Source organism: Sebastes umbrosus, chromosome 21 (assembly GCF_015220745.1).
Source record: "Sebastes umbrosus isolate fSebUmb1 chromosome 21, fSebUmb1.pri, whole genome shotgun sequence".
Taxonomy (NCBI): Eukaryota; Metazoa; Chordata; class Actinopteri; order Perciformes; family Sebastidae; genus Sebastes; species Sebastes umbrosus.
The window spans coordinates 12,804,342-12,832,116 of record NC_051289.1 but is presented as its reverse complement, the minus strand read 5'-3'; the positions used below and the strand labels follow the sequence as shown (position 1 = coordinate 12,832,116).

Below are 27,775 nucleotides of genomic sequence, written 5' to 3'. Positions count from 1 at the left end.
GTTGTAGTGAAACGTATCAACTACTATTCAATGGATTTCTATGAAGTTTGGTACAGATATTCATGTCCCACTTCAGGATGAACTGTAACGCTGGTAATCCCGTGACTTTTCATCTAGCATCAAAATTCCAATTTGTCCAATACTTCGGTTTATAACCAGTGGGCAGCTTCCAGGTCTGAAAAGTGAAGCCAGTGCTGAAGTGCCCTAAACCTGCATTATTTCTAAAAGCCAGCAGGGGGCGACTCCTGTGGTTGCAAAAAGAAGTCAGATTGTATAGAAGTCTATGAGAAAATGACCCTACTTCTCACTTTATTTATTACCTCAGTAAACATTGTAAACATGAGTTTATGGTCTTAATAGCTAGTTTCAAGTCTTCTTCAATACAGCATGATGTTCATTTAGTAAATGATGGTCCCATTTAGAGTCAAATAGACCATAAAGCAGGGTATGCGTTAGGGCGCGGCTACCTTGTGATTGACAGGTCGCTACCACGGCGTTGTGCGTTCAGTGGGTTGTCTAAGTTTTCATCTTACAACTTTAACTCACTCACAGTGTGTTTTTAGTTCATAAAAGTTAATTATAACCTTTTTGGTTGCCTAAAAATGTCTTATTCATTAGCTCCACCCTCTTGTGTCGTTGTTGGTTGCAAAAAACCAAGATGGTGACGATCAAAATGCCAAACTCGAGGCTTCAAAACTGCAGTCCACAAACCAACGGGTGACGTCACGGTGACTCGTCCACTTCTTATATACAGTCTATGTTTATAACCAAATAAGTTAAAAACTAATATCATTCCCATCGTCCTCAACTGTACTGTGTGTGTTGTGAAAACGGGTTAAACAAAGATGGTAAACATGGTTTACATTACACCTGCTGAACATCAGCATGTTAACATTGTCATCGTGAGCATTTTATCATGCTGACGCTAGCATGTAGCTCAAAGCACCGCTGTGTCTCAGAGCTGCTTACATGGCTGTGAACTGTCTCACATTGAAACCCAGGCCCCTTTTTATAGCTGACAAATGCTGTTATATCATATGAGATTCCCCCCTTCGCTGCAGTAAACTGACAATAACCTGTTTATTTAACTGCATGTAAACATGCGGCTACGTCTCCGTTCATCTGTCTCTGTCAAAGAGGAAACCAGATATGAGACAAATGCAGAGACATGGGAAAGACAGCCCTCCTTAGTCATCAAACATCCTCCCATTTGTGGACATTTTTAACTGTAGACAAATACAAAATGACAGGATTTATGTATGAATTTACATGGGAATGTGATGGTCTTAAGGGACATTTCATTAATAGAGGGGGGACCCTTCGCTGAAAGGCGTAAGGATGCAATTTTCTCGGAAACAGCTGTTGTCTATCAGCTGTATCTGTTAAGTTGGCTGTCTTGTCTAAAAACAAATGAGAGAGCTTTCCTCTCACCAAAGTCAAACGCTATTTCAAGATTCTATTTTCAGTTGTTTTTCTTGTCTCCAGAGTCTGGCAGCAATGTCATTTTTCCATTTATTCCACATGGCGTGGCAGTTAGGCAAGCTAATATTTAATACAGGTGTAATAAGTTATGCAAGGAATTCACTGTCATGGTGTTGCTTAAGCAGATTAACGGGCATTGTTATATCTGAGCTTGATGTGTGGTGATGCCCCAGCTTGATAAAAGGACGCACCGCAAGCAGTTTCACGCTGAATGCCAGCAAAGTAAATGTCAGCAGCTTGAGAACGAGCAGTTTAAGGGACAAATGAACAGTGTGTGTGTGTGTGTGTGTGTGTGTGTGTGTGTGTGTGTGTGTGTGTGAGATGTGGAGCAGCAGAGTGGAAAACAAACAGATAGCCTTATTAGATTCGAATGTGCTGTCGTCACTTTGGGTTGTAATAGGGGCTTTTGGCATCGCTGCAGTGCTCTGCCATGGGGTATCCAGCTTCAGTCTTCATGTTGAAAAGTACAAAGCAGATTGGTAAGACTCGGACCCCTCGTGTTTTGCCCATTGCTGGACCCGATATACACGATCCAGATGAGAGCTGAGCTCCTGCCACGACTTTTATAGCCCTCATATGTGTGATTTAGTCCAATTCTCTGAAAGATATATCATCTAAATTATGTTTATAGATACATGGTTGTTCTCTTGGATAAACTATTTTGGTGGTTGTGGTTTCTATGGTAGCCCGAGCTCCAGGAATTGCCCAATACCTCCAGAGTAGAGCCCCGTGGGAAACAAAGTCTTCCTTATTTGGTGATTATTCCTATTGTTGGCTCGGAGCGTGTCTGTGGTCCCATGCCATTCCCCGCTCCTAGTTTATCTCACACTCAGCTGGAGGCGCAACTATCTGCTAATTACCTCTTTAAAGTTGCCCAAACCGCACACACACACTCACACGACGCTAATGACTGAATAATGTTTATTGCATAAACACCATTTACAACTCATTCAAACAGATACAGCTGGTCCCAGTTTTCTGCGTGTCTCTGAGTGCTGAATGGAAGATGGTTCTGGTTTGTCCGTTGTTTTGATTGACTGTGCAGTTTATTGAATAGAAGTGGGAATCAGTTTGCAGAATTGCAGCGTACTCAGTTAAAAATAAGCTCTCTGGCATCAGGGATGATTTTAGTGAAAACAAAAAGAGAATTGTTTGTCAGCTCGTGACAAACTTTACAAGTGTTTAAATTACAGGAGCTGTTTCACAGCTAAGTTCATTTCCACTAATAAATAACAAATTTACAGGGATTTTAAAGTTCAAGTTGAAACAGGTGACAATCTTGTTTTTGTTTTTTTCAAGTGGTTTAGTTTCTCACCTTGCTGCAGTAGTGTAAAGTGCACTCCAGGGCGTGTCGGGACACTGTGACATCATTGTTGGGTGTGGTTGCAGATTCAGCAGTGCACACCCAACCACACCCTTCAGTGATGCTGGCGATAGGTGCAACTGGAGAGGGCAATAAAACACTTGTTATAAACCTTTAGATTTCAGTCCTGGTTGATTTTGCAGACACCTGAGATTAGTGGTGGTAACAGGAAGTAGGTGTTAACATGATCGACTGCAATAATGACGTTTAAAATGCATTTAAATCCTGCACGGGAAAGGCGGACTCCACCAGTAACATCAAAAACTACAACAAAGATTCACTTACAGAATGTAATGCTCAATGGCTATTTAAAAAACATTGTCTATAAATAGTATAACAAAAGGGTGTGATGTGATGAATGTGTGTTTGACATGTCTCAAATGTCTTGTTTTGTCCACAACTCAAAGATATTCAGTTTACTGTCATAGAGGAGTAAAGAAACCAGAAAATATTCACATTTAAGAAGCTGGAATCAGAGAATTTCTTTTTCTTAAAAGATTACTCAAACCGATTATTCGATTATCAAAACAGTTGGTGATTGATGTAATAGTTGCCAACTAATCGATTAATCGTCGCAGCTCTAAATGTGGTATATTAACATCCAGAAAATGGGTTAACTGTATCATAGTGGTTGGTTGTACCTGAGAAAACATACAAACTGTTCTCTACACACCTACACAGCTGTCATTGGCCAGCTATACTCCACATAAAGAGCATCGCTGCATTATGTAAAGCAAAGTGGAAGAAAATAGGTAAATGTGTCACAGGCTATAGCGCTCTGTCCTTCCATTCTCGCTCTTCCACATGAAACACACACACCTCAGGCACCCACAAGTGCTCATTGTGTGTGTGTTAGGTTGTGTCCTTTGCCTTGTGTGATCTGTGGGATGCAACGCTGCAACAAACAGGGTGGCTTAGAGACAGGAAGGGAGTGTAAAAAGAAAGAAGAAAAAGAAGTAAGAAGAGAGTGATTTTTCTCCCTTCTATTCCCATGGGTATTGCAGCAGGGCTTTTCACTCGAGTTGCCACATTTCATTTCCTGCTGTGCATATGTGTGTGTGTGTGTGTGTGTCTGTGCATGTGTGAACTATGCGAAGGTCTTGCTCCACCGTGGTGATTTATAGCGGCGGGCTCTGGCCCTATCTGTTTTCGATCAGTCTCATGCTTGGCTCTGGCTTCCCTCCAGCGCTCCCCTGGCCCACCGGACGCCGAGTCTGGGTGGGACCCCTCCGAAACTGCCTGGAAGCAGCACCACAAACACACTCTCCCTTACTCTTTCTCATTCCCCCCCCCCCCTCTACTCCTCAGCCTCACTGTGCTTCTCCCCTTTCCCCCAACTTCATGTACACAATTTCACAATCTCTACCCAGCATCCTCACGCACAAACGCACTCCGTCACTCTTACTTCTTCTCCTCTCTTAACTGTCTCTCCTCCTTTGTCTCACTCTTGCTCTTTCTTGCTCTCACGCTCTCTCGCTTGCCATCTGACACCAGCTTCGAGCACTCAATCACATGCAAACATGCAAACATCCTCGCAGGCACGCCCACGCACACTTAGAGCAGACAATCACACACACTCACATGGATTACATTCGCTGCCCCCTTCCCAGCTCGCGCCCCCCCCCCCCCCTCCAACACAATATTCTTTGTCCACAGCTGATGTCATGTTGGCTAACACCTTTCATTTTTTGTGATCCACTCAGAATGTGCAGGCCTGCGAGTTTTACTTGCGTAAATTCTAATTAAAGTTGTCATCATGATTGGGAGGGGGGGGCGAAAAATCCTAACAGTTGTGTCATTGCTGGCATGGGGCAGTTTGTTGTAGTATGAGTAATAAGTCCTGGATTTCATTGCTGTTTCCTTCGGCTTTGCTGCTCCTCTGGAAAGGACCTTCATTGTTCATAATGGGAAATAACTGTCTGCAGGGTCTCAGAAACCTTAGACAAGAGCGAAGCTACAAGTGCGCAGAACTCTTCTTTCTTTGTATGTGTGTGTGTGATGGTAATGTTAACTCAAACAGGAAGTGGCCTGTCAGTCATGCGCTCACTCCAGCGCTTTCCCCCAGCTGTTGGCCCGTGCGCACACACAAACAAGCGCACACAGACGTACGCACACACACACAGCTGGTCTTCCTGTCTCTGGTGACCTTGGCTGGGCTTCGGAGGCTCCGCATGGTTTTCACATCCACTCATCCCCACCTCCTCTTCCATCTGTACTGGCTCCAAAGCTCATCCTTCTCTTTTATCCTTTTCTCTCTCCCTTTCGCATCTTCTTTCACATTCCTGTCTCTCGCTTTCATCGCAGCCACAAAGTGTTGGTGTTTCCTCCTTCCACCTGTCACGACCATTTCAGGACAGTGATGTCAGAGTGCAGGGGGAAGCCAACATAAACGAACGAGATTCAAATGGTCTGGAATCGGAACATAGTCTTGGAGCGCTGTTGCGCTCAGCTGGCTAGAGCCGCAGCGTATCTGGGTCGAGCTGCGTCCTGTTAAAGAAAAGCTGGTCAGAGTCGCCTCGGGCCTCTCAGATCCAAATAGATCGGGACGCTTCCTCTACTTCCTTCCGAAGTATTCTCACAAAGAACCTTGATCTGAGACCGAACCGGCTTCTGGGGTTCTGTTGGGTCCGCGTTTGAAGACAAGTTGAAGCGGGATGCCGGTTAGCTGACAGCGCTGTTTCCCATCAATGATGAAGTCATAACCGCTTTGTTGATATTGGTAGATGCTCCGTTTGTGTCTGTGTGTTTGTGTTTGAGAGTGAGAAAGAAAGAGGCTGTGTGTGTGTTTCCCAGCAGACACTTTGATAGTGCTCGGAACTGCCAAACCACATGAAACTGTCATCTGCGTTCGGCGATGGGATGCCAGTTTTGGGAGCCAGCACACACACACAAATGGACATGGTTAGGCACACACACACACACACACACACACACACACACCCTGGCATTGTCCTGTAGTGTATGAGTGTGCAAATCATTTCAACGCCTAATAATGAGAGCCATAATAACATTTTTCTCTCATCTCTGTCCAACAATCTCCTACCTTTGTCCCTTTCTGCTCCTCTCTAAACCTTGTGACCTCATCTATACATCAACACTGTTTCTGCCCATTACATCTCTATCTGCTCCTCCATTCCTCATCCTTATCCATTTATCCATTCATCCAACCAACCCTTATTTTGTTCCACTTTTCTCTCCTCCCCCTCTCCCTTGACCCCTCCAGCCCAGAAGGGTCTGCTCCACCTCAGCCCCGACGTTTACCAGGAGATGGAGGCCAGCAGGAAGCAGGGGGGCAGCGCTCCGGGCCCCGGCAGCAACAGCAACAGCGGCGGCGGCTCCGTCAACTACATGACATCCAAAGACATGGGGCCCTGCTCTGCCCCGCTGCCCCCTGGACACCCTCCGTACTACAGCAGCTCCGGCTCCTCACCCAGCCCGACCGCCACCATGGCCAGGGAGCTGCTGCTCAACGGTCAGTCGCCCACAGGCGACGCCTCCCTATCCATGAAGGGGAAGAACTCTACCCTGCCCTGCGGCGTCTCGGTGCAGCCTGCACAGCAGCTGGACTACCTGGCTCGCATCCAGGGCTTCCAGGTGAGAGGCGACTTCGAGGGTGTCTGTAGATCCAGAAAAAGGTCTTAAATATATACAGTGAATGGAAATTCTAGTATCTAGTCTTACTTCATTACTTTGGCAATCTTTCCTATTGGTAATAATAATGATTCCTGGTTCAAATTCGACCTATATTACTTAACACGGTTTCCCCCATGAAATTGGTTAGCAAAGGTGTTAAGCTACTACGAAGCAATACAATGGGATTGATCAATCACCTGCTGAGCTCAATCAGACAGATCCTGATGCGTCTCGTTTCGTTATCAATCTAGTTACTAGATGATGGTTTCAACAGTCGCCTCACTCATTAAATATGTTGCCTTTGTCATGATATAGCACATTCGCCTGAAGCTTAAAGGGGAACACCACCTAAATGAAGAATTCCACTATGTTATGTCCGTGGCCTAGGAGAGTTCAAATCAGTATTTGTGAACATGAGCTACTCTCTCTCTCAAAGCCAAAAACCAGAGAAGTAGAAGTCTCAAATTGTTGGTACAATGTCTGGAGCTGCTCCATTGACAATGAATGACAGACTGATTTTATGAAGCCACAGAATGTTTGTTTTCTTCTTTTTACCCAAATGAGCTTTAGTATTGTATTATTGTAGTGTTCTCAGTTATGAAACAGAAAAATGTTCTCATATACTCAGAACGTTCCCCTGGGTACTGTCAGTGTCATCTAGAACATCTCTCCCTATTCATTGTCTATGGAGCAGCTCCAGACTTTTTGAGTTTTAGCACTCTAGTTTATGGATTTTGGGAGAGAGTTGTTCATGTTTACTAATATTTCTTGGACTGTCTTAGACCATAGGAATAACAAGTATGCATTTTGAAACTGAGATTAGTTCCCCTTTAAGAAGCTTAATATTATATTTCACAAAAAACAGCCATTTCTTCTGACGTTAAAGAGGAGATTTTTATTTCAGGCATGCACCGGGCACCTCTACCATAACATTCTGAGGGAAACCTGCTTATTGTAGTTGTCCATGCACACCGTTTTCCTGTGCAACTTTGGTTTTATGTTCTGTTTACAATCTTTCTGTTACCTGCAGTTAATTCGGTGAGTATGATTTAATAATAAGTGATAGAAATGATGGCCACAATAATTCGAAAAATGAGACCTTAGTTGTATAAAAGCAGAATTTTCCTTTTGCACTATGTTGGTGGCACTATGTTCCTTCTAGGTAAAAGCCACCAAGGAGGCCACCATGCTGCTAGTAGGCATGCAATTGTTTCCAATTTCTTCCATTGTGGAATGTAGGCTTGTATTTCATTTTAACTGCCATAAATCAGATCATAAAAGTCATAATTTAAAGTTGGTTTAAATCGTCACCCGGTGGTACGGTCGTACAGTATGAGCACACGCTGAAGTGACAGCACAGATGTTAGCATGACCGTGCGTAAATATGACCCCCCACACACACACACACACACACACACATTCCTGCCATGATTCTTCTCCCTCTGAGGCATCGCTGTAAATAAGAATGTGGTCTTGGTCATCCTGTGTGGTTATGAAGAAGAAATGTTGTACAAAGCCACACACACACACACACACACACACACACACCACTTAAAAGCTCATAAGCGATGCAGGCTTTATACATGCAGCAGTTACAGGTGATTTGAGGTGGAGGAGAGTAATGAGAGTGGTGCTCCTAAAGGAACAAGTGGACTGCTCAATAACACACTATCCGTTTCCTGTTTCTCACTGTGGACATTATTGGCAGGCTATGGATTTAGAGCTGGAACTAAACCTCACAGGTGCTTCTGTCATTACCAGGCCGGACACACACACAGAACAGAAACACACACTCGCTGTTGGCACCGTTGTGTGTAAAAAGAGAGACAGCCCGGTGTCTGTTTTAATCAGTGCCGGCCGATCTGCGGCGGTGCATACCGTGCCACTGATACCAGCGCCTGTTCATTTAAGCTGCAGATGCTTTTTATCAGTTTGAGCGAAAACATTTTATCTTAACCTGCTGAGGGTTCCTTTGAAAGGCCTTTGTTATTGCTCTGAGCCTTCCTGTGTGTGTGTAACCTGAGAGAGCTCCGCTGCCCGGCCAAGCCCAAATACACTTGTACATATGCACACACACACACACACACACACACAGCAGGTTCTGTTTAGTGGAAATGGAAGAGTTGGGCTAAGCCTGTGTGTGAAGTTTAAGTCCTTGTCGTTCTCATACTGCACTAACCATCTCACATAAATATGAGTTTATTAGTTGTCTGTGCATCTTTACCTACCGGCATTGATCTGAGTAAAGAAATACACACACAAGCATCTCGCTTATTTCCATGTGCGTGTGTGTGTGTGTGTGTGGAGGAATTCAGGCTGTAATTGAGACATGCAGACAATATGTGTTCTATTGAGGGGATGTTTCATATCATGTGGGTTTGTAATGAGAACCTCTGGTTGCCTACAAACTCATGTTAGGCTGACTTTTTAAGGCTTATGTATTCTTATGTGTTTTTGTGGGCTAAACCGCCACAGATTTTTTTATGTTTTTGCCAAAAAATGCACTTGCCTGCTTTTCCACTGGACACGTAATGTGCAGCTTTGCGTCGAGCCGGCTTTCTCTCGACCACACTCGACAACAAACATGCGCTCAGATCCACCACATGATTTTTTTTTTTTTCTCTTTGTTGTAATTTGATAATAATCTCCTTGTCTGATTAGCAACTTTGTTTTTGTAATGTAATTATGTTATCCAAGTGAGCGGATTACAGTGACCGCCCAACACTGGATTAAAGCAACTAAGAAAGCACCGAGGACATTCTCATAGTGTCTGTTTCATCCATCCAGCTCCGCAGACAAAGACCCGGGCCTACCTGCTAAGCCCTTCTTTTGATTTGATTGGAAAATAGCCTCTGGTGGAAGCTCTGACTGGATAAGCAACAGTGTGTTGTACTCACGCCAGCTTGGAGCAAGGATGCTGGCACTCACTCCAGTGTGTTTGTGTGTTTGTGTGTTTGTGTGTGTGTGTGTGTGTGTGTGTGTGTGTGTGTGTGTGTGTATGTGTATGTGTGTGTGTGTATGTGTGTATTTCCTATTAATTTGGCTGGCGTGTTGTTGGCACGGCGGGTATGTGCGCTGGAAGTAGGGCAGAAACAAAGAAGCAGGAGGTAATAGACAACACATGGACCAAGGATGAAGTACTGAGTAAGAGCCACGTAACAGATTCTCCCTCTTTCTCTTTGTCCCTCTATTTCTCTCTTTGCTCTCTTTAGTTAATGATTGTTGTGTGTTGGTGTTTCTGCACCTCCATCATAATCGCTTCCTCCGTTCTTCCCTTTTGCTTCCACAAACTTACTAACTCTCTAAACGCCTCATTTTCACTGCAGGTTTCGGCTCTAACTCGACTCGACTCACTGTTGGTACCAGGTCCTTTTCTCTACTTCGTTTTTCCTCTGCAGATAGTAACCCCTCAGTATAGGTGGGATTCTTAGCTGATCGTCATAGCGCCGCCGCGTGAAACTGCCGTGACATCTTCAACGCGACACTTGCTGAGTCCTTTCATTGGCAAACAAACAGAAGAATGTCTGCACTTCGTCAATTGTACAGCATAGTGTATGGCATAATGTATGCCATAATGTAGGGCATAGTGTACGGCATTGTGTATGGCATAGTTTTTTAAAAGCTGAGTCGAGTGAATAAAAAAATTGCTGTTGCTATTGATTGTAACTTGGCTGTTTATGGCAGGTTTGTGCAGGGTGTCCCGTGTTGCACTAGTGACGATTCTCACTGACCAATCAGTGGTCTGCAGTGCTTTAACTCCACCTTCAACTAGGGATGTCACAGTGATGAAATTTCCCCCCCCGGTAATAAACTGGTTGCAACACCGGTGTTACCGATTACACCGGACATTCTACAAGAAAAGATGACACTCAGTATCTGTAGATCGCTTACTTTGATCTTTAACACTTGATGGCTTTGTCGTCCGCATGCCGATTGCCTCATTTAACGTTATGGTTCCTTTATAGCGTTGTGTTTAAATCCAAAATATTGCCAAATATGGTGCTTTTGCTTTTCACTTTCGATACCAAATCCTCCGCCATCGTTTGTCAACTCTCTCTTGTCCTGTGTGTGTGAAATCTTTCACTTTCAGTTTGTAGCGTCCATCGTCTGACTACGTATTGAAAGCAAGGCGCTGATAGCGAAAATGAACTAAATAGGTTTTATTTCTTAAAATGTCAGTGTGACACTGATAACGCTAACTACCGCGGCGCGCCTACCTTCTAATATCGTCTGGAACCTCGATCCGAGGTGGTACCAAATAAAAGTACTAGATATTATCCACAACTTTTGCTTATGGAAAACCAAAAAAGAGCGAGTTGAGTAGAGCCGTGCCGTACCATGCAGTGGAAATGCTGCATCCTTTCTCTCGTTGTTAGTGTAGTTTGAAAAAGTCAAAGGGTTTGACCTCGGCATTGCAGTCACCAGCTGCCCATTTACTCTGCCATCACATCACTTAATAGAGTCATCACAAATTGCCTCCGCCTCAGATTATTAACCGTTACCTCCCTTTAAAGCGAGCTGGAGATGTTTTTATCTAGAAGATCAATGATTGATGGAAATCTAATGATTTTTTTTTTTTCCATTACCTTCAAATGGAGCGGTGATACACACCTGGACTAAGTCAAATCTACTGCTTCTGAGCAGATTTATTCTCTGTCATCCCTTCACGCCTTTTTCACATGCACTTTATTTCCAATAACCTGCTTCATGGAAGACTGGAGTGTTTATCAGAGCGCCTCTCTCTGTTTGTCCGTGTCTCTGAATGTGGACTGGCAGTGGAGTTATTTAGTGGTTGAGCTAGTTAATAAAGAAGAGGGGAGTGAAAGGGGAAGAGAGAGAAAGGAAGTGTGGATGAAAGACCACTGTGTGTGTGTGAGAGTGTGAGTGTGAGTGTCATCACATGCTGCTTTTATCTGTGGACCATTACTGAGAGCGATTACCCAGACATGAGTAAGACACGGTGGTGGGCATGTGTGCAACAAGGTGGGATTTTATATTCCTTTTTTATGGATAAAGATCATCTTGGTTTATCTCTGGTTCAGAAAAGATTTCCAGCTTACTCTGTGTGCATCATATTCTTTATCAGATTCATGTTTTGGATGAGTGGACTTGCTTTGTTTGAGCTCAATTTTAAAGCGAGACTATAATGTAACTTTTGCTGAGCAGTGGTCAATGTGGCTACAACTGACTGTATAGGGGTATTGCTTAGCATTAAGCTAAATGGCTAAACTAATGTAACAGAAGTACAAGTGGAGAAGAGTCATTAAGTCAGCAGACTGACAAAGTCCTTATACAGCAATATTTATATAAAGTTTGTTAATATAACAGTAACCAGAGGTGTGAATCTACACTGGTCTCACGATTCGATACGATTACGATTCACCTGTCAACGATTCTTGATGTATCGCATCCTCAGTTTTCTGTATTATTACTGAACATGGCTACTTTTTCAGTGTCTGTGTGACCCACCTCAGTACATAAACATTACAAAAATAAAACATAAATCCTTCTGCAGTGTATTGCAAATGTGCTGTAATCTCCAAAAATTAAGGTTTTTTCATCCCAACATTGTTGAATCAGAGCAGCTAATATTGGTTGTGAGTTAGCGGACTGCCGAGAGTGTTTGTATACCGTCTCTCTGCTCGTGCAAAGCACCGCCCCTCGGTGACACTCAGAGGAGAGAGGAGAGAAACCAGCGCAACAGTTAATGACAGTAAAACGCAGTAAAGACTCACACTGAGCTGAAATGAAATGAAACTCCCGATAATGTTCTGTCACTGCATCGATGCAGAATTGTCCACGTTAGAATAAGAATAATAAGAATCTTAGAATTGAGAAATTTCCACACCTTTATTAACCACCGTAAAATACTGGTCATACTAGACTAGACCGAGTAAGGCTGGAGGGTATTGAATTGAGAAATTGTGCGTTTTATTGCTAATAAATTCAACTTTCTTCTTTCAAAAGTAACACAGTCCTGCTTTAAATCATGTCCACCGTGAAGACCAGTCAGTTTGACATTTAAACTGCATGTCGTCACCGTTTGGTTGTACTGTATATAGATTAGATGCACCTTGTTAAACCAAAGGTGCATAAAAAAACAATATGACACAGAACAGTAAGCAAAGTGTCTCATTATTTTTGCTGGGCATAACTCAGTAAGCCATATTCCTAAGTAACTGGCATGTACAGTGAATGTAGCACCTTTTTTCAGCATGAATTACAAATTACACCCCTCTCCTGGGGTTGTGTTGAGGTTGTGCAAGTGGAAAATATGACAGAACCACTTTGTGTATTGTAGCTGATATTTTCAACAGCCTGCGTTTTTGATGAGCTGCTTAAAAAACAGTGTAACCTGATTAGTTTGTGTCATTTGAGTGCATGTGAAAGTGTGCAGAATTGGATCTCTCAAATCATTAGTACAGGATCACTCTAATGTGTGACATTAAAGGTGCAACATGTTTATACGTGTCAGATGTTAACACTTACTGACGCAGGATATTGCACCGTTTTTAGAAATTGTTAATATCCTCTTGCATATGGCGATTTAAAGATCAACGTACTGTGCTATAACATTCCAGGTTGTGTCTGGAAGAGTTGAATGGTATCTACTGTATCCATCAGTGCTGTCCACCTGCTAAATCCAAACATAATAACACCGCAGCGATAGCAATCAGCTGAGTTACGTTATCTAGCCAGGGCAGGCTTAACTCGGGAGATGGATTTAGAGAGAAAGGGAGGGGCCCGCGCTCTTTGCCGTGCTGGAATCAGAACTTCCATGTTGGAAATCCCATGTTAATGAAAACACTATCCTTGGCGGGTGGCTGGTGTTGATATCCATTCAGTACAGTTCCCAGGATTTCTCACACTTTCACGTTGTTTGCTCTCCTCTCTTCTCCGCTTCCTTCTTTGGCTGTGTCGGAGAAACCACTTCAAATGGTGCCGACTACACCTTGTACCCGGCCTGGCACTTTCCACCCTCTCTTTTTTTTTTTTTCATTGCTGACTCTCTCATCTCTCTGTATCAACATCAAACGCCTGATCTGGTACAAACGTTCAAAGGACTCTTAACAGTTTGTTGCCAACCTCCTTGTCATCGTCTCATTCCTCTACTCTCTGTTTACTCTGGGATTTGCGTTAGAAAATACATTTCGGGATGGCTAATCCCACCACGTTTGATTTCTGCGGCGGAGTGATGGCTTCCAGCTGCGCTCCGCGGCATATTTGTGTGAAGAGCGATCTTCGAAAACAAGTTTTGTCTGTGGTATAAATCAGACCGTTAATGCTGTGCTGGCTCGGCGCTCAGTCTCTCTGCTTGCATGGTGGCCCTCCGTGTGCGTGTCGGTGCGTGCGTCTGTGTGTGTTTGGCAAAACTGAGTGATGATGTTTTTACACCACAATCAAGCCCATTTGCAAACCTTTAAATCAAATACCCTGAAGAGCCAGCACAGCATATTGCAAATTTGAATATGCAGCATAATTTTTTTTTTTTTCTTTACTTGCTTTTGTTCTCTGTATTTTGATAGTATTGATCAAATTTCATGTAATGCTCAACACTAGGCAGTGATAACAGCTGTGTGCCACCATGGCTGAGATGGAGGGTGTGTTAACCTGGCACTTTGTTTGGAATCTAAACAGTGCTCTACATCATCTGCACAACAGTCGCTATAGAAACAGCTAGCCTGGCGCTACCCAGAGGTAAAAAAAAAAAAAAATCCACCTCGCTTGGCAGCCTCACAGAAACGTCAAGACTCAGAGAAGTCACTGCACCCGGCAATGAAATAGACCAGCGCATAACCACCGTAAAACCACAAATTATTATTTTTACAATTTGCTTTTGTACAGATTATACCGACAAGATGTAACGTGTTAAATAAGCCCCTTTCCCAAGGGACAAATAAACTCACTAACACCCACTAAGATCTGTCTTTTGTCTTTAGTGGGATAGGTTACAATCGACATTCATTCCCGGGACAAATGACAATGGAAACATGACACCCGAGTGGACAAGCCCTTTTTTCCAGCGCGATTTTATGTGACGCATTGAAGTGAATATAAAATAAATCAAATCAACATGGATTTGGACAATTATTATGATTTATTAACATACGAAACATTTAATTAATATGATTGAAACACACATCATTCTTACTTGACAGAAACAAAATAAATCTTTCAGAACCGTCTTTATGAGTCTTTCCACTGTTCCAACAATCACCAAATCTGGTTTGAGAGTTTGAAAGAGAGACTGAATAAGTAACAGATATAAAAAAAAAAAAAAGAACCACCGCATTTTCACGGTTTACTAACCCTGCTTCCGGTGCCAGCCGAATGATATCGAACATGACAGAAAAAAAACCAGAAAGGCCAGGACAACAGCACGGCATTCTCACAATGGGAAAGGAGTCATTCGCCTATCTTTAGCGGCTTTTCCCGTGTTTAAAAAACCTGCATAAACGCCCTAATTTTGATGGGAAAAGGGTATTTGTGAGTTTTAGGGGTGCTGGTAAGAGGATTTTTTTTGTCCTTTGAACAGACCCAGGCTAGCTGCTTCCCCCTGGTTCCAGTCTTTATGGTAAGCTAAAGTAGCTAATGATTGGAGCTTAATTTTAAAGCGTACTAGAGTGACATCAATCCTCTCACCTAACTCTCGACAAAAAAGCAAAAAGAGTGCATTTCCCAATGTGTTAGTTCCTTACTAAAGTGATTTTAAAAGAGCGAGTCTCTTATGTGCGGCACATCATTCTGTTAAGAATTACAGGAGAAAATGCCAGTTTGAGGAGCAGGTGGATCAAGACGCATACAACTTTTTCTTATCTAAGAAACATACAGTCGTCTTCCGTTGAAGAAGTGGTGTCTGTTTTTCTGGTCACTAAGCGCATTTATTTTTAACTTGTTTTCTCTAAAAAATCTATTCTCGATGATGAACTGGTTTCCTCCGAACTCACTTTGTCTCATTGTCTTAAGACTTGATTTGGGCAAAGTGCTTTCAAAGTTTTCAGAGTGGCAGCTTTGTTTGCCTTTAACCTCCTGCCATTAGGAGTGAAGTGAAAGGTATATTAACAGTTGTCTTTAAACACTCTTGACCCCCTGATGTCTCGACTGAAGTGGCTCGACTTGGACCTCTAATTGCTTCTCACCAACAATGACAGCGTTCCTCAGCTGAGAGGGCTTGTTTATTATAGTAAAGTCAAAATTATTTCCGTGCTCTTTGATTCTCCACAGCCTGCACTCGGCTTAGCCTGGAATCAAGCTCTTGGTCCCGCGGTGCTTGTGTTCTGTGGTTTTAACTGGAGTAACATGACAGCATACCTAATAAGTGTTTGTTTTTGCAGTTACCTTGACAGTGTTGTGCAACACAGTCCTAATGATATGGACTTGTATTTTGTGTCCCCCTTCAAGTCTGTTTGGATTCCTGTTTGCGGGTGTGCACATGCATATTTGTGCACTTAACATAAATTGAGGCACGGCTGCATGCGCACTATGAGTGTGATTGCTTTTCAGTTTGTGCATGTTCGCGTTTGTTTCGAGGAGCATTTGAAGAGGAGCCATCCAGCTTTAGAAGCCAGATGTCAAGAGGTCGTTCCACGTTAGTGCCGCCGATCAATCGCAGGCCTTGCGTAACTCTCCCGCTTCTTTGTCTCAAAAGGAAGTGGATTAGAGGCCGTTTTCTGAGTTGGGACCTGGGATGATTAGTTAGGCCTGTTTAGAATGCATGCACTCACAGATGCATACAAACATGCGCTCAAAACAGACAGCCCGGACAGGAGAATAGACGGTTTGTTTTTAAGATGCTCGTTATTTCAGTTTCCGCCAAATCATCGCAAATGAGATGATGCCATAATGTTCTTTGATGCTGGCACATGAGGAAACTTTCTTTTCCTGCCTGCAGGTCAGAGGCGCTGGAAAATCCCTTTTGACTAGTTCATCAACAAGCCACCGAGAATGTAAGACCTCCAGGTGGCGTTTGGTGATCTGCCAAAATTTGCTGTTTTATCCAGAGTTTGGCTGGTGGCTGGAGCAAGTCATGTTTATTTATATAATCCATTATCACATACAATGTGTCAAAGGGCATTAGAGGTTTACAACAGCATATAGTCCAGACCAAGCTCAAGATCTCATCAAGAGGAGGAGGAAAAAGAAAAGTTATGTAAGCATTTAAGGAAACAAGACTAATAGTCTACAGCCATGCTAGGGGCTCTGTGATCCTGTACTTGTGCACCACAGTGCTTTGAACTAAATGCTAACAAGCTCACATGTTCATGTTTAGCAGGTATAACAGAGTGTTACAGGAATGAGTCCTAAAACCCGGAAATGAGTTCGCATTTTAGCACTTCCGGTTTCCCATCTCAAAGTCAATGGGTTTTTAATTAGATGCTTGAAATACGGTTTATGGTTAACACAAGCTTTAGAGATTTTAACGTTTGTTCTACAATATAAAATACGTCAGTAAATATCCCACACGTGAATTTTGAAGCCTCTATGTGTCTTAAAAAAAGGCGGTTGTCAACAAGTGGCTAAATGAGACTACAAAACGCCATCACGCCGACATTCACACTTCAAAAGTCATAAAAGTGGTGTTCATTTACGGAGGTTATCTTGCTGTACAAAACATGTAAGTATCATAAATGTGTGTTTGCCAAACAATCCAAAACCAAATGGAAAAATCCCATTGGCTTTTTGTTGACGTGCACCAAATTTGAATGGCAATCCATCAAGTAGCTGATGAAGTATGCCACTCAAAACAACAAAAGTCAACCTCATGGTGGCGCTGGAGGAGAGGTCAAAGGATCACCAAATTCATTAGGATAGTTCATCTGGGAACCATGAAGGTATCTACCAAATTTCATGGAAATCTATTCAGTAGTTGTTGAGATATTTCAGTCTGGACCAAAATGAATCTCTTGTCATGTCCAAGCCTAAAAAGTGGAGGAAACCGCAAGAGGAAATCCCCTCTCCACAGAAAGCTTTGAGGGTAAACGGCAATGACAAAGAATGAACAGGATGTCCAACAGTTAGAAAATATTTAAAATACAGCAATGATCATTAACCTGAAGAAGGAATCATTAATTGTAATCTCAGTTAGGTTAGTTTAGATAGTTTGTTTACTCTAGACAAAGGGTTTCCCCCCTAACACTGACATCAGACACTGTACTCGTACACACATATTTCGTAATGTTATGCAATGAAATGGCTGATACTAAATTAATTTAATTTATTCAATAATAAATATCATCACAACCAACCAAAGGACGACATTCATTGTTTTTTGGTTACACAACCTTCATGTTGTGTAAGGGACCTCCTGATCTTTGCCCCCCTCATGGTCAAAGATACGTCTATGTAATTGGTAGTTTCCATCAACTGAACATACACGTCTGTGTGCATATACGCTCGCAGACAATGGGAGAAGTTGGAAATTATTAGAAATTTGATATATCTAAGCATATATCTTTTTACAATGGGAGAGAGCGTCTGTTTCCTCCAGCGCCATCGAAGGGCCTCACCCTCGGCTGGAGGCCTGACTGATCAGACAGCATGATTACACCATACATCACGGGCTCCCAACCACAGGGCTTCATACTGCCTAAATGAACCAGCGTACTGGACAATTACACACGCACACACACACACACACACTAAGATTAATATCTTTTCAAGCACAAACAGTCCTGTACTTCTTTTTATTGCAATCATTCATGTTCAAACTTCTGAAATAGGATTCTTGGTACCAAACAATTAAATTATTTCCCCTAAAAAGTCCCCCTCCTCTGTTTTTTTTCTTCACTCCTCTCTCTCTCTCTCTCTTTCTCTCTCTCTCTCTCTCCTTAATGTTGAAGTCTGGAGAATTTATTGGAGATTAACTTGTCAGAGAAGGCTTTTTCCACGGCTCACTTTACTACATTCATCATTCATACACATAACAGATAGCATTCCACAATTTATCACTGTGGGCCCATCTCCTCACCAGCAGGTGTGTGTGTGTGTGTGCGTGCACACGCACGTCAGCACGTGTGGTTTCTCGCGTACTGTACGTAGCATGCACATGTTCATATCTCTGTGTGTGTGTTTGTGTATGTTATGATGGGTCTGTGTCTTAATGGGCAGACGTCCGTGTGTCTGGCTGGAGCACGCACACACACTTTTTTTTCCACATATGTTCATAACTCATTCAGAGAGACACACAATTTGCTCTGGAAGCTTTCAGTCACAGACCATATACAGCTGCTTGTGTGTGTGTGTGCGGGCATGTGCATAGACACAAAATTCAGCGTGTATAACCGACGAATTGTAGACAAAACTTTGATCCAGTGAGGAAAGTTAATATGCAAAGAAAATACACATGCTTATGTGTTGTGACATACATTTTTCTATTGCTTAAAAGGGAGGTAATAACTTAAAACGCCTCAGCCAAAAGAAATACACAGAGACAAACCAACACCCACATTGTATATAAATTCAACAGATACTGACATCGAAAGGTTCTCAACACATTTTTCTACAACATTAGCTGCTATGGGAATTATACATCGATGTACAAAAGTATTTAAAATGGATTTATGCATCCTGATTATGGTATTGCTTTTGCTTATTTTGGCGGTAACAAATCCTCCTCATCATGGCTCTGAAAGCCTTTTTTTTTTTTTTTTAATTATGCCTAACTCACTGTGGCTATATTCATAAAGCTTCCGAGTACAAAGAGTTTATTCAAGGGACGAAATTCTGAGAAAACTGTTAAAATTATGACGTTTTCTAAGAATTTTCCCTCAAAGTTAAGACTAGATCCTGGTAAAGATAAAGGTTATTCACAAAGCATCTTAAGAAAGCTCCTAATGTGAAATACTGTTAGGAGTCGGGAGGAGGACTTTTAAAAGGCTTAAAGGATCAGTGTGTAACATTTCGGAAGATCTATTAGCAGAAATGGAATATAATATTCACAACTATGCTTTCAGTAGTGTATAATCACCTGAAACTAAGAATCGTTGTGTTTTCGTTAGCTTAGAATGAGCCCTTCTTGTTGCTCCGCCATGTTTCTACAGTAGCCCAGAACGGACAAACCAATCACTGGCTCTAGAGAGAGCCTTTTACGTTTGTATGTTACCTGAAGGCCAACGTAGTTCTCCGACACGCTTGTGAAACTTGTTTTGTAGTCTCATTTAGCCACTTGTTAGCAGCTTCTAAATTCACGAGTGGGATAATTACTGACATATTTTATATCGTAGAACAAAACGTTAAAAAACCACAGACCTTATTTCAGGCACCAAATTAAAAACCCATTAAAAAAAACCCATTGACCTCCAGACTAGAGAACCGGAAGTGCTAATATGCCAACTCATTTCCTGGTTTTAGGACTCATTTCTGCACCACTCAATTGAGACTCAATTCTATGCATATATTTCTATGACCTCCGTGTCCTTTTTTAAAACACTAGACTTTTAATTAGAGTTTTTCTTTTTGTTTTATGCTTTTATCTATTGATTTATTCTTAAGATTTTCATTCATTGTCTTTTATCTATGTTTCTATTTCTTGGCTGCATTGAACTTTCTAATTTGTTATTGCACTGTGTACTTTGTTTTTATGTCTGTGAAGCATTTTCACTGTCCCTTCTATGCCCATCATCACTAAGAGTGCATTTTTCTTTTTCAATTTTTTCTTTTCTTGATCAACCAAATCACTAAGGTAAACGTTTCTGTCCCTTCCTCGCTCAAAGTTGCTCTGAGAAGTTTCCTAAATCACTCCTAAGCTAGGACTAGATATTTGTTTAGGAGCTCTCGTAGAGTATTCTCAGATCGTTGGTGAATACGGCCCCTGAGGAGTTTGAAGTGCAGTCCAGTTGTACAGAAGTAGCTAGAAGCTGTGTTATGTCCATAGCTATATGCTTCCATACCTCCTATCTTACTTCTTCTGTTTGCTCATTGATGTGTAAAAGCATTTTTGAATCGCTAATGTCCTCTCTCTCGTTCCTTCTGTCCTTTGTGTCTCTGCATCGGTCAGATATTTCTCCTCTTTCAGTTCTCATAGTTATTTATGCCATCTATTAAGATGCCTGCAGCTGTCCTGGGCATAAGTAGGCCAGGCAAACACACATGCACAGAGTGAGAGCCAGTGAGAAGTAGGGCAGACAAGCAAGCGATATTACCAAAGCCCTTGGATCTCAGGAGCAGACTGTCCCAGAGGAGCATCATGTCATAACAGTCCTGATTGCACAGCATTTAGGAATGCCTGCAGAGTTAACCTCTCAATGATGAGGGGTCGCCAGTGATGTCATCACTACCCCCCTCGAATGCCCCCCCCCCTCAATCGCACATACACACCCTTGCGTTCATTCCCCTCCGTTGCCATCTCTGTATGGTGTGGGGTAATTGTCCACAAATGCTCTGTGGTGGCAATTAGACATGCAAGATTTACTCTCAAGCCAACCACTTCCAAAAACACAAGACTGTATCCCGCTGAAAACTTGAGATGCTTCAGTTCTCTTGTCTTTCGCGCTTTGATTGATCTTTTCCTGTATTTACTTTTGGGCTAACTCAGTTTGCCTACCTTTGCCCTCTCTTCCAGGTGCAGTACAGCGACGCGCAGAGCGGTAAGGATTTCGTGACCTATCTGACCCTCTCCCCTGTGCAAATGACTTTCCACGGCACCGGGAGCACCCTCCAAGCCAGCCATGACCAGGTATGTGTGTGTGTGTGTGTGTGTGTGTGTGTGTGTATACCGTTATGCATGTTAAGGGAGGGTGAGTGTCACACCTGTTGAATGTTGTAGATAAATGGTACATAGATATCAAATATAGATCAACATTAAAAAGTAAGATTACAGTGAATGATATTTAGTAAGTTAATTTTAGCATTATCTGGTCATAGCAGTGCCAATCTGAAAATCACCAGGTAATAAAGGTGTCGGCAATTTGATTGGCTGCTGCATGAAGCTGGTTGCAAACACTTCGTACAGTTTTTCGGTTATTACATCCACGACGCACACAACGCCGATCTTGATGCTCCGATAAAAGGGCAACTAAACGTGAATACTAAGACGAATAAAGATGATGATTGTGCGATACTATTTTGTTTTCTTACATGAACACATAAAATAAACTTTTGTAATAAAGATATATGCGAGTATATATATTTTGCAGTTGAATAATAAACTTTATGATTATGTATTACTGTACACAAGTTAATTGTAAAAAAAAAAAAAATCCGATATCATCACGATACTTAAGTCACGATTCGATCTTATTGTGATTTTAGACATTTTGGACAGATATATTGCAATATAATACTTTTTTCAGCTGCAAATTATGCATTTCGTCAACATCTGTTTTATCTAAGATACAGTTTTCACTCTGTTCATGTCATCGTTCACATATCTTGAGGTCAGAGGTCAAGGGAGTCCTTTGAAAATGGCCATGCCAGTTTTTCCTCACCAAAATTTAGCGTAACTTTGGAGCGTTATTTAGCGTTTTTCCCGACAAGCTAACATGACATCGTTGGTACCAACCGGCGGATTAAGAGTTTAATAGTTTATATAATAAAAGATCGATACTTGATGTCCGTGTATACGTGAATACAATATTGCTACTGGTAATATTGCTGGACTTGCATTTACAGTATATAGCGCCTTTCTAGTCTCACGACACACATATTCATACACTGATTGCAGAGGCTGCCATGCAAGGTGCCAACCTGCCCATCAGGATCAAATCTAAATACTCATTATCACACCAATGGCACAGCCTTCGGGAGAAATTTGGGGTTAAGTATCTCGCCCAAGGACATTTTGACATGTGGACTGGAGGAGCCGGGTATCGAACCCCTGACCTTACGCATGGTGGACGATCCGCTCTACCTCAAATATGCATTAAACTGCTGTCAACTGTATTGCTGCAGTTTACTCCTCTGCAGTTTCTTTTTGCCAGCAGACAGTAAACAGAAATGCAAATATGTCTGTGACACCCCAATAATGGCTGATATTATCAGCCGGACTCTACTCTTTAGGTTCTGCTTACTCTGGTGCGGTGAAGTGTAGCATGTAGTGTTTACTGTATAGTGTAGTATATGGGGCATGTCGTGAGAGGGCTTTGGCCGGTTCTCTTCCTCTAATTAACAGGGAAACCTCGGCTCTGTGGTTTTATTATTAATCGCCAGGGCATCAGAACCACCTGTGATAATTACCACTGATTGCATTTCTCCTCCGTTCCACCCACACACAGCCGCAACTTCTCAATGATTTTCAATCCATCAAAGTAATCCCCGTCCTGAAAAAAAAACAACTTGTGGCGTACCCCTCTTTCTTTCTCTCTCCCTCCCTCTCTAGTTTTCTCGCTCCCTCTCTCTCACGTCCTCCCCGTATTCAGAAGGAGGCTCTTTGTCTCGTGTTGCCCAAGCAGAAAACCAGTTGCTTACATTCTATCACCTAAACATAGGACGCCCCTTTATTCAGCAGTCTTCAAAGCTTTAATAAAGGGTCCGCCCGGGCCCTGAATGGGACAGCTGACAGGGGGCTAGTGCCGCCACCGCTAACTGAGAGCCAAGCCAATATAGGCCAGGCAGGTCTGCGTCCTCTGGACCTGTTGTTGCCAGGAGCACTGGGGCATGACCGACTGTTAGAGAGGGCCTTTCTTTTTCTCTTCTCAGTACAGTGAGGAGTGCGACCACAAAGGGAGCACCTAACAATAAGGGGTCACCCTCAGCAGCCCCCAAACCCCAACACTTGTTGAACAAAGTAGGCCTGAAGGCGTCACACATTTGGTCGACTTTGCCATGATGCCGCATGGATACTGGCGGCTGTGAGGAACGGGCCTGTTGTTGACATACTAATAAGGCCCGTAGAGTCACCTGTAGGTCGATAGAATAGGTTCCCTCGTGTGCTGGAGAATCTCAGGCATCCTGTTGCACACATTCAAATCAATTCTGTTCCGAGTTGCCAATTAATACTTCACTGGAGATCCACGTGTTTCCTCTTCCACAAAACACACACCTTGCTCTTTTATCTTTGTAATTGGACATTGTAAATCCGATGACATGGAGCAGAGGATCTCTTGGCGAAGAATTGATAAAACCTTTCCTGGAGCCTGCCTCTGTTTCTGTATACACACACACACAGTAATGGGCATCATACGTCTCTGTGGGAATTTCCCTGCTGTGTTATCTGCGCCGTCATGGAGGTTTATGCCAGGTAGACTAGAGCAATTGATAAAGATCAACAGCCAAAGGAAATCCTCTCCACACCTCTCTTCCCATGATGTATGAAGGGAAGATGTGTTCTTTATTTGGCAACGTGACGTCACCCGTTGGTTTCTGAAGAGCCGTTGTTAAGCTCAAAGTGGGTGGCTCCGTCCGTCGCCATCTGGGCTGTGCCAACTCCCCCTAACTCACAGCTAATTCAAAAAATGGGCAAAGAGGTGGAGCTGAGACGAAAACCGTTTTTTTGTACCAGGCTGTAAACATGTTTATTTCTGCTGTATTGTTGGGTATTTTAACATGGGGGGGGGGGGGTCTATGAGGATTGACTCGCTTTTGGAGCCGGCCTCAAGTGGCCATTCGAAGAACTGCAGTTTTTAGCACTTCCACTGGAGGTTACTGCTTCAAATAGGAATGGTTTAGTCTTTGTTTTGACATCAGAGGTATAATAAAATCATGTTGGGCTGTAAATAAAAAGAGTGTCAGCTATTGATTATCATCCTTAATTAGCTTCCATGTTATGCAATGGTAACAATTTTAAGCACGTTTACTATAAATAATGCCTCGATGGAAAGTCTGCAATAGGGGTCAAAACTTTGTTGTTTTGGTTTAAACTCAAAGAGCATGGGTCCATCCTTTCCCCGAGTGCTCCTCTCTCTTTCTTTGCTCCACGATGGGTCGCACTTGCTATATTTAAATCCATTATTACATTTGTGGGGGCGCCAGTGGCCTAATGGTGAATATTCATGCCACATAACTGCAACATCCACAGTTTGACTCCCTCTCTTGTTACATGTTATACCTCTCTATTTCCCCATGTTTCTGATAAGTTAAATAAAGGACAATAGTTTCAGAAATAACATTTTCAAGGGGACAAGCGTTATGTTGAACTGAACTAACAATCCTTGTGTATTTATATATGCTGAGTTTAAACTTAGGGAGAGCTAATGCAACCAGATCATACCCCAGGTCATGTTCCCAGTTAGCGTTGTGTTAAATAACATCACCAGTGAATTTATGTAGGTGTGTATCTTTAACGTACTGGATCAGATGTGAATAGTGAAAGAGAAGTAATTACCTGTTAAAGGCTACAGAGTTGGTGATCTGAGAGTAAAACCTTTTTGCATAGCCTTCCGTTGGACGGTAAACATTACTGATGATCGAGAGCAGAGGTGTTGTCGGTGTATTTTACGACGGTCTGCTCTTTATCAACAAGTGCAGACGCACACAGAAGCAGCACAGTGCCATAATCCTTAGCCTTGCACAGACATTCCTGGAGGGCCTGTATGTGTGAGAGATATACAGCTGAGTGCTCTTTCTGACCTTATGTGCCATCTACTCGGTGCCATCTGCCAAACACATGTGCGCCCGCAGGGCTGCTACGCTCGCTGAAAAACACGCCTGGAGCTAAAGATGTTTGTCAACATGTTCCCCATTTTGGCTTGAAATGATTTTTGCTGATAGCTTCAGCCTTAGGTTACAAGTATGTTTAGTTAATAGCTTAAACCGAGAAGGAAAAAATACAGCTTTTTGACCAAACAAAAGCATTATGATAATGTTTAACTCAGCTTTTTGTATGCTTAATGTTCTCAGTTCCCATATTCAGCTACAGGTTTATTTTGTTTGAAGCGCTGTCAAACTTCCAGCCACGAGTTACTCCGTGTCCACAAACTTCCAGCCTCGCTCTCTGCTCAAACTCTCTCAAGGTCATATCCGTTAAATCTGCACTCACTCAATTGATATCTGCCAGTAACAAGGACACATTAAAGGCCATTGCAGTGGGATATATTTAGACTTTTTTTTTTTATCGACATCACTAGATGCTTTTTAGACAGGCGGATTTCTGTGTTTGTTCTGCAGAGCTGAAGTAACTCTCTGGCAGTCCCTTCTGTGGCGGCAGCGGGACACCAGGGGGGCCGAGGCCCACTGAGCTGTGTGTGAGGTGTCGCTGGTCCAACATGAGCGGCCCGCAATCGAAGATGACAGGGTGACTGTTGTCTGCCACCAGACTCTGCGTGTGTTTGTGTGTATTTGTGCGTTGTGTGTGTGTGTGTGTGGGGTAGCTTTGCGTGCAGCAATGTCCTCAGCTGAGCCACCCCGGGTCCCGGGGGCCCTTGTCTCCCAGATTGTCAGCTGTGGCTGCTTTGGGTTTTCTGCAGCAAAAGCACATTTTTGGCTGATTTGATGTGACATGTTGAGCGTAGTGTATCGGGATTAAAATGTGTTTTAGACATGCTTTCAGGTAATGAGGCCTGCTCTTTTTAGATTACGTTTCTGGATTTGTTTCTTGTGAATTGTACTGTACCAGGCCTGCCAGGTCTCTTTTGGTGTGCTTGTAAAATGGAAGTTTTCTCTCTTCTCTTTGTTGTTTGTAATCTAGCTAAGCAAAGTTAACCATAGCTTGTCTATGAAGAGACTCCTATGATTCCCCTTGTAAAAAGACCTTTCAAAGGGCTGACGTTACCTTACCAAAACACCATTTGGTCACATGCTTACTTTTTCTGTTATCTCATGATGCCAAATTCACAAACAAGCTCAGATAACCATGCCTTCGGGTTATTACCCAATCCTCCCTACAAACAAAACAGTAGTGATGAAATTAATTGGGCATCTGACCTTGTTCCTGGTTGGTGGATTTTTGCTACCAGCAGAGTTGCGATGAGGACACAAAGGATGAAGGAACAGGGCTGAGTGATAATGAGGACCAGTGGTGAGGAGTACATTTATGTATGCGTTGCACACATTCCTGCCTTCATTCATTTGGCTTGGTATAAATGAGAGTGACAGGAGGAGAGCGTGGTGGCAGCAAGAGGATAGACGGGACTGATTCATGGCGTGGTGACTGCTGGGATGGTTCTTCAGAGATCCCCCACGGAGCTCAGGGGAACAGCAGGAGAGGGAGCTGCAGAGGGGTGGAGGTTGTACAGGCCTCGTGTGTTTGAAGTCTTCCTTCCCGACTGGGGCGCAGACGTTACCCCAGGCTGGGCTTCCTCTCAGGGGGTCCGGCAGAAGTGTTACCCAATCAGGCAGCTGTCGGACAGCCTCTCCTCCCTCCTCTTATCTGGCTGGTCTGTGTCCTCTTTATGTGCCAGTGTTGTGTAACCAAACACAGCACCTGGACGTATCCTAAATCACTAATCTGCATCGACGTGGTCTGAAAGTTTTTCAGTGAATACGGAGCAGACATTCCAAGGTTTCTGACCACACTGAAGACCTTCCTTCAGTGATGTTTAAACATATTGGTGTGTCAGCATTTCATTTAGTTAAATAAGGCTTCATTAAGGCGACTTAGATGCTCAAACTTAAGGCTTGTGTGAGTTGTTTGGCGCTTGTATGTCTGTAGTTTTTGTTTGTTTTCCCTGAACTCTCACCTAAGTGAAGGAAAAATTTGGGTCAAAGCATAACGTACCAAAAGCTCGTAGAGATGTGATAAATATTTGGCTATATTAAAGTCACAGCTCATTGTAATGATCCAAAACTTGAGCCTGCAGGAGCGTTCATCTGATGCTTCTATGAGCTGTGTCAGACCAAAAGATCCTCAGCTACATGGCAACAGGTCATAAGTGGAAATGTAAGTACTGTTACAGCCCAGTTTTCAGTTTATTCTGTTTCCGGTAAATTCATGTTGTCAGTTTTACAGGAAAATATGATGCACATGCTTCCTTGCTTCAGTAGAAGATCTGTTATAGGATGGTTTCTGTAGATCATGTACCTGTTGCTATTACTGTACATGTTTAGTGCTCATCTACGTAACAATTATCAACAACATAGTAGACTCATCTATTCCGGCCTCAGAACACAATAATGTAAGGGTTCTCAAACTTATTACTCAAAGGTCCGCATCTAATTTGTATTCAAGGTCAAAAGTCCGGAACGATTAGCGATAACAAAATAACATCATCACGTATTGTATTCATAACACGAGTAGAGATGGGATTTTATCAATACTCGTTATCGGTTCGGTTCTTTACCGATACTCTTATCGGTCCTTTTTCATTAGTAAATAATTGCTTTTTAATATATTATTTAAAACGAATGATTTCAGAACATGATTACAATTTATTTATATTTTAAATATAACTAAATGTTATAGCAGCAACAATTATGTTTAGAACA

The 27,775-nt window shown here is 42.7% G+C and overlaps 1 protein-coding gene across 6 annotated transcripts in view; it reads left to right on the top strand.

The window, feature by feature from the left end:
- stau2 (staufen double-stranded RNA binding protein 2) overlaps window positions 1-27,775 on the top strand; it is a 100,535-nt gene that overhangs the window by 48,741 nt on the left and 24,019 nt on the right. For 5 of the 6 annotated variants that reach the window (XM_037756725.1, XM_037756721.1, XM_037756722.1 and 2 more), the window contains exons 12-13: window positions 6,069-6,439; window positions 21,039-21,152. In XM_037756725.1, the coding sequence (XP_037612653.1) occupies window positions 6,069-6,439; window positions 21,039-21,152 (485 nt within the window). Of the gene's footprint in view, window positions 1-6,068; window positions 6,440-21,038; window positions 21,153-25,519; window positions 25,541-27,775 lie in introns of those variants that run through there. The other variant, XM_037756726.1, reaches the window with a different exon arrangement.